General features: G+C 43.2%; 1 protein-coding gene across 8 annotated transcripts in view; it reads right to left on the bottom strand.

Moving 5' to 3' along the window:
- The window catches only part of LOC111235203 (paired box protein Pax-2a), a 28,098-nt gene extending 9,577 nt beyond the window's left edge, over positions 1–18,521 (bottom strand). For 2 of the 8 annotated variants that reach the window (XM_022763558.1, XM_022763560.1), the window contains exons 1-8: positions 17,982–18,521; positions 16,315–16,492; positions 14,970–15,167; positions 11,272–11,357; positions 10,927–11,046; positions 9,889–9,933; positions 2,534–2,709; positions 308–428 (exon numbers count right to left, since the gene is read on the bottom strand). In XM_022763558.1, the coding sequence (XP_022619279.1) occupies positions 308–428; positions 2,534–2,709; positions 9,889–9,933; positions 10,927–11,046; positions 11,272–11,357; positions 14,970–15,167; positions 16,315–16,492; positions 17,982–18,024 (967 nt within the window). In that variant the 5' untranslated portion in view covers positions 18,025–18,521. The remainder of the gene's footprint in view (positions 1–307; positions 429–2,533; positions 2,710–9,888; positions 9,934–10,926; positions 11,047–11,271; positions 11,358–14,969; positions 15,168–16,314; positions 16,493–17,981) is intronic. The other 6 variants (XM_022763559.1, XM_022763562.1, XM_022763561.1 and 3 more) reach the window with 3 other exon arrangements.
- Between the last annotated feature and the right edge of the window lie 239 nt (positions 18,522–18,760).

Raw genomic sequence — 18,760 nt, 5'->3', positions numbered from 1 at the left:
TTTTATCCCTGAGAACAATACGCACAATGAAACCCAAAATCCAACAAGAAATTATCCATATTATTATCAGTAAATATATTGTGGGTATACTATGAAGCCATCATTTACCAGCTACAGTATGTAGCATGTAGATTCTTCTGATCATTGGAGTGAATTTGACTGAACTTTTGGACTTTTTTTTTTTTTTTTTTTTACACTATGTTTGTGTTCTGAACACCGAGTCCTGTAAGTTTCGACCAGATGTCTTCGACCTGCTGCAGCGATGTGTGTTCTTTTAGGGATCAATGTAGCGTGAGTCAGATTGTACCTGTCACAACAGAGTAGCTCTGGGAGACACTGGAGGCGAGGTCGGAGCTGGCGCTGGTGGAGAGGCTCGGCTTCACGTCTTCCAGGCCAGTGTTCAGGGATGGGAGAGAGTACTCATTCGCCTGTAGATGAATAGGCAACAAATGCAAAAAAAAAAAAGTCAAGCGGAGGGATGCACCTGTGAACGCCGATTCACTTCTCTCTATGTAAAATCATTTCACATTCCACCATACTGTGTCATGATCTGGTTAATATCACTGCTCTGCTACATGCAAGCCCCCTTTTGGGTTACAGATTTGTAGCAGATCTGCAGTTCAAGTGACGATATGTGAAATATGTCTGAAGATAACCCCCTGGTGTATCTGAGGAAGCTGTCTGTGATCCTCTCACTGTGTTTTCTTCTGAATATTTCCGGTGAAATCTGTGAACACCACCACCAACCCCCCCCCCTTTCCCCTCAACCCATCCCGTCCCCGCTCCCTGTGCTTTACCAAGACCCATGATGTATGCATGCATTAGGGCTTGTCTGAGGAGAAGGCAGAAAAGGGAGAGTGGGATGAGAGAGGGATTGGGAGAAGAGTGAAAGGACGGGGTGTCAGCTGGCTCTTTGTGCTCCACTGCAGTCATCCCTGTGACCAGTCAAGGGAGGAGACATTCAGGGCTTTGTTACAGGAGAGACATGTGGTGTGTGTGTGTGTGTGTGTGTGTGTGTGTGTTTGTGTGTCTGTGTGTGTGTGTGTGTCTGTGTTTTTTTTTAAAGGCGAGTACAACCTCAAAATCAACCTTTTTGCTTTGCCTCCAGGATGAACACATAAAACTGGGTTAATAAAATGATAAAATAAGGATGGTGAATATTGTTGCTATGCTTTTCATTAGTCCTTTCTTTTACTTTATATTTGAGGTTTTTTCATGTTGCACAATTTCTCATTCAAAAAAAAAAAAAAGAGCAAAAGTGTACTGTACTGCACGAGACTTCATGTGAGGCTCAACTACTAACCAGTCTCTTTAGTGTTAATTCACTTTAATCTCAGGTTTAGACTACGCTAGCAGCTGTGAAGAATCCTGTTTTTTAATGAGATGACACTTCCTGACCTGACTCTTTAAAAGGATAAGTGTGTCTGCACACATTTGTGTCTGCAAGTGTTTGTATCAGACTGCGTGTGTGCATCTGTTTGTCTCAATGGGACGGGGTCCCACAGGGGCAAGCTGGTGACCCCAGTCTTGTCTGCCTCTATCCCAGATAAACTCTAATTGTCTGCTTACAACTGTTCCCTGGCACTAGGCTGGATGTTCCTCTCTATTCCGCTGGGCCTCAGCAGCACAAGAGCCATTTTGTCATGCAGATGGGCTGTGGGCAGGGCTGGGCAGGGCTGGGCGGAGGGCGAGTGGCAAGCACAGAGGGCCCTGAATGACCTGACCACATGGCTGCCAGAAGTGTGGGAGGGATGAGGCCTATTCAGCCTGGCCTCTTCAAAATGGCTTTTTAATGCCCTGACGCAGACACCAGACAAGCCCCTAATAGCCTAATATCCCACCTTTTCACCAGTTTAAGAAAAGGAGGGGGTGTTGGAAACAGGAAGAAAAAAGGAGGTGCACAGAAAGAGTGGAAAGCAGCCTGATTAATATTACATTAAATTAAAACTGATTTTTCTGGACCATTCTGACGCCGTTTTTCTCTCCCCTCCTCCACCTTCCTCTCGCCTTTCTAATACCTTCTCCTCCACTCTTTGTGATTGCAAGTCATTTCCAATTCGTTTTGGTATTGATCTTGCCGTAGAAATCACTTTGGTAATTAGCTGCATTAGGGGCTGTATAGCAGGCTGAGGGGCTGTCCCTCTGATTTATCGCCGCTGTAATTCCCCGCGATCGCGCAGAGATGAAAATGAACTCAATTAGGGCACTGCTAAGGCTGCATGGGCACCCACATAGAGTTCCAATGGAAAAATTAATAGTCTCTTGTTGTTTAACAGTCTAATGAATGTAAATAAAGGTTATCCGCTGTAATAGGCTGTAGGCTCGTAGGCTGCTTTGAGCGAGAAGTTGTGCAGAGCTTTTTAGTCACCAGTGTCAGAATGTGCGGCAGTGTATTCACTATATAATGTTAGAAATCTGTGTAAATTATTTTACCGCTGGCCGCTACAACCTGAGGACAGACAGGAAGGAAGAAGCCAGGGTGTAAGTGCAGGGTTGAAAAAGTCAACGTTAGAAAGAAATATGTCCGGCCAACCTGTTCAGGCTTGATGTGTTCTGAAGTGGGGAAGACATCAGGATAAGAAGGACGTTCAAACACACGGTCCAGGGCCTCCAGCTGCTGCTGGGTGAAGGCGTCTGCTCGCAGATGCTTCCTTAAACTCTCCACGCTGCCCTGAGAGTCGCTGCCAGGGCCTGAGCCATCAGAGCCATCTAGAGAGAGAAGGAGAGGAGGAACGGAGGGAGGAAGGGAGGGCGACAACAATCTGCATCAGGGAATGGCTCGGCTTTTTTTGTTGACATGATTCTAGCAATGTGAGATAAGCATGAGGAGAACATTTGTGAGCTCAACGGGTATGAGAGTGATGGCATGAGGAGCAGTAGTAAATTCAGGGAGACCCACCAGCATGTCTGCCTTTCATCTCCCTCTCTGTTTTTCACTGTCTCTCTCTTCCTCTCGCACACATACACTCACTCAAGCAGCTCTCCGCCTCCCCCCACCTCTCCTCGCGGCCACCATCAGCACGGTCATCATGTGATAGGTCTATGGTAATTGATGGATTACCTTCAGTGCAAATATATACTTGTAAGGGAGAGCGTGTGTTTCAGGAGGAGAAAGTAGGGCTGGCGATTACATACAGAGCCTCTCATTCTGCCAGCGGGAAATGGAGAGCCATTATTTAACTGTACTATTTCCTCCTGAACATATTACCCTTCCCTCTCTCTGTCTCTCTTTCTCTCTCTCCATCCCCCCACATATTGCCTGTCTTCTGGAAAACAGAATGGAGTGGGGACGGCACTCAGGGCCGAATGAGGACGGGGCGTCGAGGGCAAGCGTATGCATTTCCTCACTCGGTCACACTCTATATAAACAAATGAGCCTATGCTTTCCTCGTTCTCCTGATCTCTGACCCTATCAACTCTGCTAGGGGAGCCCACCGCCACCGCTACAGCTCTCCCTCTGCTCACTCATCAAGTCCTGAACACTGAAAGAAAAAAAAAAAAAGAAAACGCAGCTAAAACCTCCAGCCAGCATCCCAGGAACCTCCACTCCACCGCTTGCCTCCCGCCACCCTCCCTTTCCTCCCTATAACCCACCGCCAACAGCGGATGAAGGCTTTAGCTCCCGTACAAATCTGTCATTCTAAATTTGCAGCAGATTATGTTCTCTCCTGGGCGAGCCAGCGGTGATATATGATATGCAAGGCCGCTATTGATTGCCTGATCCGCCAGCAGAGGAGGGAGGCGAAATGAACTTGGAATGAACATCATGCCTCAACTCATTGTGCGTATAATACTCTACTTAATCCCACATTTTTCTGTGCTATGGAATTCAATTGATCAATCATGTTCCACTGATGGTACCATTTCAGGGGCGTTATTGCCATTCTGCTCGGCTGCTTGACCTTTTTTCAATGGCTGAGGCCAGAGGATGAACCCGACTCGCACCAAGAAATAGATCCATGGAGAGAATGGAATGGAGAGCTGCAATTGGGTATGAGTGTGTGTATGTGTAGAGAGGAAGGTGTGTGTTGGCGGGTAAGTATATGTGAGTTTCACCACTAAAATATATTGACTTTAGCTTTGTGTAACGTTTACGCAGAAATCCGTTTTTTTTTTTGTTTTTTTTCTCCGACCACATGTGCTTTTCCTTCCATCAGTATTTTCGCGCAGGCTTTTTTCTTTCTTTCTTTCTTTTTTTCAAACAGCTCCTTTGGGTGAAGGGCTGGTGGTTGGTGGTGGAACAGCATTAGTGTTGCTGTATGAAACTCAATTGTTGTCCGTGGTACAGGCGAAAATGGAGTCATTAATTACCTCGTATCAGCTGGTCTGAGAAAAGAGGCAAGCTCGATCAATAGCAAGTGTTTGTCATTCACAATGGAGGATGCATGCGTACACTCAGCAGCAACCCCCCCCCCCCACACACACACACACACACACACAAACACACTCCACCAGGCTTTCTGAACTGGCAGCAAAAGGACATACATTGCCATCACAGGATACTTATTTTGTGCACTTTCTATAATCCAAACACAATGAAAAGCCTCATTACCAAAAGTAAAAACCCAATTTTGGAACCTGCGAATTGGCTGATTAACAATAAACAATGACTAAATCTATATTTGCAACACTGTGATGTTGTTAAAGGTTTGTTTACACCAGTAATGGTTTAAAAACTGCAGTGAAACAGGCCTGATTTTTCAATCATGTTCCTTTCAGAAACACACTTTTTTTTTTTTTTTCATATCTACCTCTTCAGTTATCTATGTGAATATATTTCAAATTTATGTTGCCAAAAAAAATTAGTGATTTGGCTGTTAAATAGAAATAATAGTAAATCGTTTATTTTCAGAATTTGCCATTAGAGGTTCATGTTTGACATATATCATGAGAGAGCTGCAATAAATCAGATTCATCCTTTGACAGTCAGCGTGTCAAGTGGAGTGTGAAGCCCGACTGTCAGATGTGTGTGTGTGTGTGTGTGTGTGTGTGTGTGTGTGTGTGTGTGTCTCATTGACTGGCTTTTTTCATTTTCTCACTGTTTCTTCAACCCCTTTGGGTGTCTCAGCAGGTATTCTCTTATCACTCCCACAGCACCAGCTGACTGCATCTCTTTGTTTTAACACCAAAGTGTGAGGAGACAAGCCGAGATAAAAACAAGACTCTCCAACGGTGACATTCACACGTCATCCCTAAAGCAAAGGTCTTTCTGGTAATTGCTCTCTTTGATCGCCTCGAGGAGCCTTATTGTGTCCAGAAGTTGAATATTTCATCATGATGTATTGAAACGTTTTAGGTGGACTACGCAGCTTTGTACCAACTCAAAGCGTCTAAGAGAAACGCGACCAGTGGACAAGAAACTGCAGCTGTTTAACAATACTGTGATAAAAGTATGTAAAAAGTTGCTGTACACCTTCAGCAAATTAGTACTCATTTCAGCCATACACACACACATACACACACACACACACACACACACACATACATACACACATATATAGAGTCAACCAATGACAGTAGCAACTCTGACACAGACTACAATGGTATCAAAAGCTGTTCTGTCTTGCTTTGTCTCTAAGGGGGATGTTAACGTCCTGTGTTGGCACGGTGGCACTTTATGTCCTTCTTTCATCTCCCCTGTTCCTGTGATAAGATAACTCAGGAGAGAGTAGAGGTGGGGGCTTGTTTGAAAGGCAAATGAATTCCTACACACTGCCTGGCTCTCTCCGTAAATCAATGACACGGGGTTTCCTAGATCAGAGGCTGCGAGTCGACCGTTTACTTATTCGTCCTCTGCTGATAGGTGAAATGATGCTATCGCAAATTGTGGATCATTTGTTGATGTTTTTAAAAATGCAGTTGAGCTTGAAAAAAAAAGACAGAGAGAGAGAGAGAGAGAGAGAGAGAGAGAGGGCACAAACAAACTGGTATACCCAGAGGGTGAACACTCCTTCCCTGTAAGCTAGCTATATTTATGAAACCTCTGAAGCGGAAAGGAGAGAGGTGGGTGGGGTGGTGGAGAGAGAGGGAGAGAGGCAGCAACACTGCCATGGCTGTTAAGATCCTGTTATGTTGTGGCGTGTTTAAGAGCTTTATTAATTCGATTTAGCACCACCAACCAGTGTACTGACTGTCAGCAGGCATAGTGATGCTTATTTGATATTTGCACTCACCGCCAGCACTGAGGCTGCATCGATATTACTTTGAAGCACTCTAGTTATTTTATTTACTTTAATTCGAATACTCAGATCCAGGCCAACGCAGAAAGTTTATAATGAATAAATAAAAGCACACAACTATTTGGATCCAGCTCATGAGTGTATAATATTAATAAGAGGGTGGCTGCAGCTCCAGATGAGTCAACCCAGAGTGAATTGGACTTTAAATGTAAGGTCGGTGGTTCGATTCCTGGCCATTCCTCTGCAACTGTCAAAGTGTCCTTGAGCAAAACACTGAACTGCTCCTGAATATGTTTTTGTGTGGAAAAAAAAAATGTCAATTTGGACAAAAATACTACTTCACATCCAAATGAATGTAAAGTAATATTTGCACACTGTTTGAAACATACAGTAAAAATCTAAATATGTCAGTGCAGTGACACTATTGCAATATATTCTTCAAATAAGTCAAACAAGAAAGAATAAAGGACCACAACACTTTGTTTTGCACTGAAAACAAGTTTCAATCTTTTTTTTCACTTGTCTTAAGAGAATAAGTGAATTACGGCTCAGTTACAGACAAAAATGTCCCGATAAGAAGAATATTTTTGTCTTCAATATGACTCCATCCCCATCTCCCCCTTTTTTTTTGTCCTCCTCTGGACCAGTCTGTCGTTTAGCGTTGCCACCCTGTGTGGCGAGTATTTGTGGAAATGCAATTAACGTATGCCTTCTTTTCTCTTGCCTTCTTCTCCCTCCTCAAGCTGAGTAATGCATCGCTCCATTAATTCTCGGCATCGGCGCCCATAATTGACTTTTCTCTGACATGATTCCTCTCCATTGAGTGATTTCCCTCTCCTTATATTTTTGTGACGGATCTCGTTGTATATTGTTTACAAGTATATACGGGGTCTCACGCAGCCATGTTGCTGAATGCGAAAGACTGCAGAAAGACGAGGGGGTGGGGTGGGGTGGGGTAGGGTGGTTGGGCGGTGGGGGCGATAAGAGGAGAAATGAAATGTTGAAGAGAAAGAACGACAGAGATAGACCGGAGAAGGAGGAGGGGGAGAAATGCAATGTGGACCCTTTTGTGTCTTCCTCCACTGTCGGGGCCCTAACAGCTTCTTGTCTCTATGTTACGCTCTGTGGCCCCTCTCAAACCTGGGCTTTTCTCTCCGCACACACCCCATCAGGGCCATCATGGTGCTCATGATTCCATTTATTTCTGTCTCGCTTTGGATGCATTTATTTTCTAAAGTGATCCTCCATTGACTCATTGTCATGGACTGGCTTGACTAGCCAACCAGTGTAGGCCCAGGTTCAAATCCATACACTAACTGATTTAAACTCCACAAATGGGTCATATGTGTTAAAAGATACACACTGGACAATCTCCAAAAGGGCCAAATATCAAATTTGAACAAATCAGCGGCTGTATTCATTTTTCCTCCAGCTATTGAACAAGGTTGGTATGACTCTGGTTGCTGCGTACAATTCTTTTATTGTCATGAATGAACAACCTGCTGGGGCCATATTTTTTTTCTCCCTACTCACACACTCATCAGCTCCTTCTACACTCATCCCACACCCACGCTACAATCACAAGTTATGACCTTTGCTTTCTCCATCTAATTTATCACTGTAGCTCCCTACTGCCTGTCCTCCCTATGAGCTCCACTGGGCTCCATCCAGGACGTGGTAAGCCAGCGATGAGAGAAACATACAGTGAGGTCACATCAACCTGACTGCATACAGCAGCGAGGTCAGGAGGAAGTTGTCACTGTGGGCTAAGACTAGGAAAACACTGGATTTACATAAAGCTGCAGCTCGAACAGAAACTGCATTTCTATGAGAGGAGGGAACAAACGAGAGCAGGTACATCTCACAACATAATCAGCTCAAAATCCTCTCCGAGAAACAGGTGGAGGGCCCAAACTTTTCAAATGCGTGCATGGACTTCCATTATTATTATTATAGACATTTGACAACCGCACAGCAGTTGTCACCCAATCCTCTCTGTCTTTTCTTGGCTTCCACTTCCACCATAGGTTTAAATGACTGAGTGAGAGCATGCTGTACAACAGGCTAATTTCCCCACTTCACTATTAATGCATTTGGCAGGAACAACATCCCATTTCCTGTAATGAGATACACAAATAAATCTGGCTATGGATAGAGTCAGGGTGGGGTGGTGGCGGCGGTGGTGGTGGTGGTAGTGATGGTGGTGGGAAGAGGAGGAGGAGGAGGAGGAGGAGGGGGAGGAGGGGGAGGAGGGAGTAGGGGGCAAAGAAGGGGGGAGCGCATTGAGACGCATTCTCCCAGCTCTGGCATAATTGGTATCGCTGCTTGCAGACATGCAAACCAATCTCTCCACAGATAGGGCTGAGACTCTCTCTTTTCCCCCCTTAAGGCTATTTCTTTTGTCTTTTCGATAGCTTGCACATCCAAGATAGAGGGAGGGAGGGGGGGGCGAGATGTTAATTTGTGAATTAATAGCTTTTCTCTGCAGAATTGCAAATTCTTTTAAATGTCACTATGTTCATTGTAGGAGGAGCATCTGAAGCCACAGAGTTACTAACAGACACACGTTAACACACACATTTCCATGCATAGGTGTGCACATACGCATGCACAAATCCTAAAACTAATCCTTGCTCAACTCTCTGTGAGGCTGCCACGGCCTCTTCCTTCCCTCTTCACTTCATAAACCCTCTTTTTTTTCTCCCATCCCCCTGTTCCTCTCACTCTCTCTTTCTTTTCCTCCTCCCATCTTCACTCGAAGCCGTCCAGTGTAACATGCTACTTTTAATTTGCAATAACACATGACAAGGACAGATTAATGGCTCTTATGGCACCTATGTCCCTGAAGCTCGTCTTACGGGGACCCGGTGTACATAACGCATGTCACACTACATTATCTCTACAGCCCTCCGGTAATGGGGACCTTTTTCTTCCTCAAAGGGCAACCGCTGACTTCAGCCACACCGTGAACACACACCATCACAACACCAGCGGTGCAAGGACTGTGCAGTGCCTCTTTTCATGTTCAACGTGGTCAGATTAACGACAGTGCAGGAACAGACATGTAAAGCTTTGATTGGTTTACAGACATGCAACAAAGTCCAGGTCTCCCCTTGTTTTTGATGTATTTATTCCCTTACTTATCTATTCACTCATTTAGCACATTAGCAACATTTTAGCAGGTGCATTTCTGCTGTGACAGCCTTAGCTAGTTTAGGTAGACTGAGCCTTTTCTACTGTAGCAGCTGAGACTATACCTAAAGCTTTCTTTTGTAAGATAACAACAATTTTAAAAATGTGGATAATTGAAAATTACCAACAATAACTAAACGCAAGAGCTAGAGTGGCCAAATTAAGGGGAAATGCAGAGTTTAGAATAATTAAAAAAATTTAGTTTACAATAAACTGCATCTTGTTGCTGAAAATCCACACATATTTTTGCCTGATGACAATTCTAAATAAGCAACACTGCACATTACTGTATATTGAACTGCATGCCATTAAATGGAAAATACGATTTTCCACAGTCACTTTAGCTTAATTTATTTTAATTTCTCGGGAGATTATTTATTGGAAAAAATCTTCCCCCCGCCTCGTCCTCCTATAAACTCATAACCCTGGAAGAGCAAAAAGAAAACAGCAATAGAGAGGAAAGTTTTGTGATCTGATTGACCAAAGCAAAAGAGAAGGTTGTCTAACTTCAACTTACAATGTCCTATTTTCCTTCCATCCAAGTGGTTGCCACTCCAGAGAACTAAAGAGACAGAAACATAAAAGAAGGAAGTGGCCTGTTTTGATGAGTGCTCTTTGAGATAAATTTTCAACCATATCATCCCATCAGCCACCTCAAAGCAGCACCACAGAACCACACATATGCACACACACACACACACACACACACACACACACACACACACACACACACACACACAGACACACATATACACACACATGCACACTGGCACATGCACACGCGCAGCCCCCTCCCTGCCTCCACCGGTCTGTTCCTACACCTGTTCAGGCCTCCACCAGGGACATGTTAATTCATAGGCATTAAAAAAGCCAATTGTTTGCACAACCGATAATCTATTAGCCCTCAGGCCGTGTGTGTCCACTCTTGCCTCGCCTAGGAATGAGAAATTCTGGCTTGGACCGGATAGGCTTCCACTTAATCTTTGAGCGTATCTAGGTCTATTTTCTTGCCAGTCCCCTGGTATTGTATAGTCTAGTATGCAGTCATACAACAATACTTCATTATTGAGTTTTAAATGCTGTGTATGTATCTATATACTGCAGAATATTAAATGACTGGTAGTTAACTGATAGTATCAGGGGAAAGAATCACAAAAGAGCTTCGTTTTCTGCCTTTTGCTGTGATATAGAAATGAAGGGAGCAGCAGCACTGATGCCTTGCCAAGGGGGATTAGAGTTGTATGACAGCTATATGGGATAGCTACAGTACGCCTGAGCATGGTATAAAATTGAGACGCAGCTCTGTAGGCGTATGGTAAAACGTAGGGCATCAAAAAGCTGATTGAATCGCAACACTCTCTCAACACTTGCCCTGCCTGGTATACAACATAACAAGTCACTGGAGACAGCACACAGAAACACACTTGGCTGCAGCGCTGTCATAAATGCCATCTTCTTCACACACAGTAAAAAAAAAGAAAAAAAAAAAAGTAGCAGACGAGTGATGGAGAGAATTAAAAGGATGGAAAACAAAGGGATCTTGTGTCTCCCTTACCATCGTCTCGTTTCCTCTTCTCGCCGTTGGAGCGAGGGATACCCAGAATGCCGTTGATGGAGTAGGATCCTACGGGATCGTTGGAGGCGCTGGTCACAGGGGGGGAGGCTGTGCTGGGCACTGATGGAGAAAGCTGAGTTAGTGTGTGTACAGAAAGTGTGTCTGCCTGTGTGAGTGGGTCATTTGTGTTTTTATTCAAGTGCATGTACGTCGGAATGGCTAAGTGCATGTTTGTGTTCATATTGTGGTGTTTTTTTTTTGTTTTTTTTTTCCTTCCTGTTTCATCAGTTCTGATTGGCTCATTTGACTGTGCTGTAATCTGTGTGTGGCCTCATTCGCGCTCACCTATGGTGTGGCCGGGCGTGGAGAGCGGCGTAACAGATCCGTCAGGGGACGGGTGGAATTGCTGCTGGACTTTGGTGCGGATAATCCTGGTAAAGTGAACAACAGGCACGGATCAATCAATACTGCTTCCAGAGCATGGAGATTTCACACCAGCCCAGTTGCCCCGGGACACTTAAACACGGCACATCACGTCCACTTACGCCCATGCATGTACAAGTGCTCCATCGTTTGGGGCACTTGTATCCTCATATTCAGGCCCCTGTCACAAATAGCCAATCTCGGGGCCTTAGGGGCAATCTCCCGGCTCCTGTGTGAGGCTGAATAGGGGCTGCCCCCTGAGATTGTGGATTCAATCTAGTTGGATTCTGAGGTTAGAAATATGATAAAGTCCCCACACCAGTAAGATGTGATGTGGCGGGAAAGTCTTCATTGCACTTTGGTCTGAATGATCTTGCAAACAAAGCATGAAATCACATCAATTCACCTCAATGATCAGCTTCACTGGCTCTACCTGGCCAACTCTAATAATCTCCCTCTCCTGCTCCCCACTCCCTCTTTTCTGCTCCTTCTCTCTTTCTCGCTCCATCTCTCAAACCCGATCTTTCACTCCCCTCACCCCCACCCTCATCCTCTTTTCTCATTTCTTCTCTACTGTCCAATGTGCTCTCTGTTTTACTGTACTTTGCACTCCTCCTTTATCGTTCTTTCTCTCTTTATCCACTCCTCTCAGACTCATTTTTTGTATTCCTCTCTGTATTTCTCTGTCACCTCTCTGGTGTCTGTTGTAGTTTTCTTGGTCTTTTTGTTGCTCAGTGTAGCACACAGGAATCCTTCAGGCTCACTGAGGATCAGAGCCTATTGATTGGGACTCTGGGATAGAAAAGTTGACGACGGATGGCAGAGAGGAACAGCGAATGCAAATGGTGATCTATAAATTATATGTGACAGGAAAGCAATAGTGTCTCATTGGCCCAACCCGAGACCACTGCCACATCCAGTGTCTTTTAATTTGTGGTGCACTTTGAAATAAATAAATAAACTTTAGAGATGACAAAAATTAGGGGCTGTAGAGATAATGCTAATTTTGAAACGTTGAGGATTTCTGTAATTCTATAGACACAACAGGAAGGCACAATGGGATTTATACAATCTCAGCTTTAGCTCTTATGGGACATGATCGCATTACATTAAACCATGACTATGATAATCTTTTGACTGACAGACGAATGTTAGATCATTCAATAACAGGCAGCGTTGTGTACCGACAGAAATCCCACATGGAAGCCCCTCTCACTCAAGAGCTGTGACAAAAAACAGACTTTCACAGAATGCAGATGAGGCGAAAGACGTTACACATGTGCATGCAGCATCCAGCAATGAGCTATCAACTCCGAATCAGGCAGCTACGGGGTTAACTTCCTCAGGGGCAAAAAAAAAAAAAAAAAAAAAAAATGTACATCAGACTCTTTTCATTCCCCTCAGTATCTCACGCGTCCTCTATACTCTCTCCTTCAGGCAGGGCAACAAAGGCTAGCAGCCTCCTCCAGAAAACACACATCAATATTTTATTTGAATTTCTAACATCTCACCACAACAGTTATCTGACCTCATGACTTGAGGGAGCCTCATAAATTCAAGGACTTTGTTTCGAGTCTATGTTGTTGATATTGAATAAGCAATTTGGATGGGTGAATTAACGACTTTGGTGTTTGTGCTGTTGTAAAAAAAAAAAAAAAAAATCCCCAAAGAAATATTAAAATGTGGATCAATATGATTGAAAGCCGCTTAGGACCTTATGGGTACGCCTCTGTCCACTGGGCATGGTGCAGGGGGTGGAAACTCCTCTCTGCGGCAACAAAACAAAGTGCAACCCAGTATCTGTGTAATCTTTAATAATTCATGCAGGGAAAATGTGTTTAAAGCCAGGACATCCTCTTTGGTCTACAGAGCAGAGGTCAGCCCCTTAACCACAGAGACCACCAGGAGCCCACTGCCTCTTTCCCTCCCCCTGCCTGCCTCTTTTTACTTCTCTTCCTGACTTTCTTCCTCCTCCACATCTTTCCCAATCCTCCCTTTAACAACAAGCACACAGCAACAAATTAAAACGATATTTTAAAAAAGCCTGAAATGTGAAAATTACAGGAAACTACCACTGGAGTTAAGATTAGATTTTTACAAACATTTCAAAAATACTCCTCTGCATTTTTTTAATGCAATAAAATGACTGCATAAATCTCCTGCGATAATATAGACTTTGGGGAAGCAGTTATGTTATTTGTGAGGCCATGCTTTAAGAAGGAAAAGAATGCAGATTTGTGCATTGCCACAAGGTTTCATGTTAATTATTAATACGCAGGCCAAGTTAGTTTCAAAGGACAGTTTCTCCAAACTGTTCCACACAGCTCAAATCCAGCAGATTATCAGAGAGGTTTTCCAAAACATTGCCACCACAGCCCTGTGAATACATTTTCCTTGGTTTTATGAACAACAGGTTAGAACAAAGAATGGCGCCAAAAGACCTGTTGAAACCATAATTTCCATGGCAGCCTGATTTTCTAATATTTCTTTCTCCACCTCCCCCTTATCTTTTTTTTTTTTTTTTTTTTTTTTTTTAGTAAAGATTCACCCATCTCCTCCATTTAGCTGGATGTGTTATGAGACTCTCTTCAGCTCATTAAAATGCAATGCCGATGACCAGCTCTCTGGAACAGTGCCTCCTAACCAAAGTTCATCACTAGCAGGGACTATGGGCTTTTTTTTTTTTTTTTTTTTTTTTTTTTTTTCACTTTGAACACACTTGCACTGAGGCTTTTCACCGGCGCGTCCTCGGTCTAAAGACACTTTGTCCACTGCTGTCCCGTTTCATGTGGAAAGGTGAAGGTGTAGGGTGTCTGCTGCTTTAGCTGCTCCAGTGGAACAGAAACTCTTTTATAGTCCATTTACCCACAGACAAACACTGGTTTAGGACGGCAACATTTTTATTTTCTTTAATTTTCTAGATTTACTCAACTTAAACTGTAAATAATAATAATAATAATAATAATAATAATAATGAAATTGATAATGTATGATTTAACGGGAATCATTCTAAATTGAATCATGTGTGATCTATTGTCGCTCCACATTCACCTCGGTGTTGGGAAACAGAGCAATTGGTTGGCAATAAAGAGGCTGCTGCCGCCTCTGTCGCAGTGTGGTCCGCGTATTGAACGACTTTGTTGGGTATTTCCCTCAGCCTCTGGATCTGGTTACGCGGTATTGATCGGTTTTTATCGAGACAGATGTGATTCTTCGTGGCCCCAGCCTCAGCCCCCCGTGCTGGCTGTGTCGTGGAGGGCCGCACATGGGGATTGAATTGCACTTGTGCGACCACCCCGGATAGGCTCGATCTGGGAATTACTATATAGTTCAGCCTTGTGTGTGAAGGTAAAATGGCTATCTGCTTATTTCAGATCTGATTTATCCCATTTATACGCGTGGCAAATGACAAGGTTTCCACGCCTCTCTTGTTTCTCGTCTTATTTTCCTTTTGAATTTGGCTCTCTCGAACATTTTCTCTGACATGTGTGGACACATTTAGAAAAAAAAAACACAAAGGAAAGAGCTGTTACAGGAAGAATCTACGCGCATTGGAACAACAGCATGCCTTTTTCTTTTTTAAATAATTAAATTGAATTGAAGCTGTTATTTCCACCTACCTGTTGATGGATGAAACGCTGGGGACAGTGTCGTTGTCGCAGACGCCCTCAGCCAGTAGTCGGTCCCTTATCTCCCAGGCGAACATGGTCGGATTCTGGCGCTTATATTCTGCAATTTTATCCACCACTTTCGGAGTTGCAACTTTTGGTTTGGAGCCACCAATGACTCCGGGTTTAATACTGCCGGTTTCATAGTACCTGTATGGGGACAGAGTGAGTGTTCCTGAATGGATCCCTCCTTTCATTCAACAATCCACTCAGTGTCTGAATGATGAGAAAAGTGGCTTAAAAATCGTTTGTGTGGAAACAAATCTCCGCCGACCTTCTGCAGTTACATGTAGGGCCAAAAAAAAAAAAAAAAAAAAAAAAAAATCCTACAAATATGATGGCGGCTTTAATCTATTATTGGTGTGGAAGTGTGCTGTTATATGGGCCTAATTGTGTGTCAGCTGGAGGGTGAACAGAGCGGATTTCCAACGAAAAGCGGTGTAATTCAAATTACACAATATAAAGGCAGTGAGACGGACAGAACAAAAGGACAGTTTAGCTGTAAGAGCACAGTTTAAGACCTCATTGCCAGTCTCCGTGAGCTTACAGTAGCATGCACGACATGCCACCATGACCTATTGGTATAAATGTTGGTGACAAACATTCAGTGTGTGTGAAATGAAATACCTCTGAAATGCCTTCTGATAGCTGAAAAAAATATATTTCAAAATATTATCTCACAGCATTTGCGCTCTGAAGTAAAAAAAATGATGTAGATCTAATTTATCAGGTTTAAACCAGCTTTTACACTGATGGAAAAATACAGCAACTTAAAGTGTGTATTTATGGGTTTTTTTTCTGGTACTCCAAGGTGAGTTTATAGTGGCCGTAGACTGCGGTGTTTTAACAATCTGTTATAGAACTGAAAAGTCAGTTTTCAAGTGATCTTATGGCGCTTTATAATATTTTCTTTATCACCTACAGTCTCCTATAATAATAATAATAATAATAATAATAATAATAATAATAATAATAATGATACAGCCTCAAATTCTTCAGGGATTTTTTTTTTATCCCTAATGTTTAGCTTTACACTTCCCTCCAAAAATTCATTTCATGATTATGATGCTTTTCTCTTTCGAGGCTGCAGGTGATGGATAGAAAATCTCGGACTCAGAACTGCTGTGTTCAAGCAAAAAAAAAAAAAAAAGAAGGAGAGAGAAAGTAAAAAAAAAAATGACCTGCCTATATAACCGATGACTGGGGCTGAAATAGAGCTGGGTGCGCATATACAAGCTATAGAAGATTGATGTTTGACACACATAGGGCTCTGTTGGTAGTGGATCCCCCCTTTTACCTGCCGAGGATTTTGCTGACACAGCCGTGACTGACCCGTAGCTGTCTGGAGATGTCGCAGGGCCGGACGCCCTGGTGGGCCAGCTCCACTATCCGCTGCCTCACCACGTCCGGGAGGGGTCTGCCGTTCACAAACACCCCGCCGAGCTGGTTCACACCGCCGTGCCCTGCGTGGGATACAACAGCAGCACAGGGGAGCATAACATTACATACCTGCAGAGGACACGGGGTCTCCTCAGTTTATTTTCTGGGAGAAAGCTGTGTGTTGTATTTTCATTCTAAAAGGTTGCATCACATTACTGTTAACACACACAAATAGTATGGTTTACTTGTATATACACACAGGCACATTTTCATTTTGGCCAACAATCTTATAGTCTACTGTAAGCAAATATTTTAGCACCAATTCTAAATTATAATAATAATAATAAGAAGAAGAATAAGAAAAATAAGAATAACACTGGTGAAAACATGATAAATATTGAAGCAGCCATGGAGTAAAAACAGTAAAGTTCATGTACTGTGCTGCTCTCCAATACGCAGATTAAAACATTTTAAATAAAAATAGAAACATCATTGATTATAATAAAATAAAAACACTTGACTGGCTCTTTTGGAGCCCATAAAAACATGCAACAATTACTCCTCTCTCCCTGTACATTGACCTGGTTAGGCAATATTTTCCAAGAGCATCTCCTCCCCTGCAGCCTAACACATGTCGCAGATATTGTGTTTCAACCTGTTTAATTTTCCTGCACAATTACTGTAAATAATTAAAATGAGCTTTGATAACTCATATTACAAACGCGGATGGTGCGAATGAGGAGGAATAAATAATTTACACACAGTGCCGGCTATTCTTTACTCATATCGTATGGAGGGAAAAAAACACACACATTAGGAAAAATGAACAGTTACAACAACTGCTTTTTGTTTTTTTGTTTTTTTTTGTTTGTTTTTTTTTACCTCAGGTTTTGTCTGGACCAACCTAAATCTGAAGTGAGAGCTGGCTAAACAAAGCGACACGTTCACATCCATTTACACACAACGTTCTCTGGTCTCCCTACAGCATCTGTCATCTCACAGGTAATAAAAGCTTTGTATTTTAATTGAGGGAGTTTCTATTTTATCACTTAACAGTAAATTTGCTTAAATCAGCTCAAACTGTCCCATTTCTATTAAACTCTGACACAAGAAACTCCCGAAAAAAGAAAATAAAAAGAAAACTTTTCCCTCACCCATGTGCTCTTAAAAAGAAGCCAGAAATATCACTGTTTTTAAACATGTTTCCAGCCATTTATCATTATTTTCTGTGCGTCTTGTTTTTATTATTATTATTATTGTTGTTGTTGTTGTTGTTATGGCAAATAACGTAACTAAATCTAACTTAAAACTTTACCAATGTTTTTAAGGAGAAAAAAAATAGAGTCAGAAAAATGACTAAAGGTGCAAACATTTAATTTTTGAGAGCTGTGTTCATCTTCAGTAATAACACGTTGGCGAATAACGAGCCTTAATGGACTCTGAATGAAAAATATGTGGGCTGCAAGAGCACATTTTCAATAAATTACGCCACTGTCATCGCAAACGTCGTGGATCTAATTTGCGCCGGAGCTGAAGTCGCAGTACAGATGTGTTTATGTCTATAAACTAATTCAGTATACTCACGGTGCATCGCTGAGAACGGGTCTGCTTTGCAGTGAATATCCATGGGATAGCAAAGGAAAGAAAGGTAATCGACTGAGGTCGCCGTTTCGCCTCGGTGATGCAGCTTTAAAGCAGTAAAAAAAAAACAAGGATTTATCTTTTGGTGTAAAACAGTCCGTGTGGGCAGAGTCCGCAGGCTGCAGCAGCGAATAACTTCTTGGGGGGGGCGATGCTAAGTTTTCCTCCTGTTAAAGTCTGAAGTGAAAAGTCTGCGGAAGGGTTGTCTGTCAGGTGCTGAGCATGACCCACGCGTGTGCAGAGCGCACCAGTCGCAGCAACATTGGCTCAAACCGGGTCACTGTTTGTGTTTAAAGGACATCATGAGCAAAACAAAGCAGTAGCTGGAAGTCTCCACGGGTCCGGTCGGGAATCTGAGGCCGAACAAAAAAAAAATCCCTCTCTCCTCTGACGGCTTGGAGCACCGGCGCTGCTCTGTGGTTTAATCAGATAGGGGCGGAGATGACAACAACATGGACACGGCGAAGTATACAGAGCAGTGCGTCCCCCTCTCCTCCAGAATGGGCTGTGCCTGAGCCAAGCTTTGGGCTGAGAATGAAACCCCTCTCCTTGTGTGTCTGTTTCTAAAAGCTGCAGTCCCACAGATCACCCCCACCGCCACCACCACCACCACCCCTCCCTCCCCCTACTCCTACCTCCATCCCACAGATCCCCTCGCATAGAGATGGATGACTTGTCAGACAAAGGCAATAGATTCCAACACTTTGTGATTCGCCCACGTA

This window comes from Seriola dumerili, unplaced genomic scaffold, assembly GCF_002260705.1.
Source record: "Seriola dumerili isolate Sdu_G_001 unplaced genomic scaffold, Sdu_1.0 BDQW01000478.1, whole genome shotgun sequence".
NCBI lineage: Eukaryota > Metazoa > Chordata > Actinopteri > Carangiformes > Carangidae > Seriola > Seriola dumerili.
Note: the sequence above shows the minus strand (reverse complement) of the source record. Positions and strands in the feature narration are given on the sequence as shown.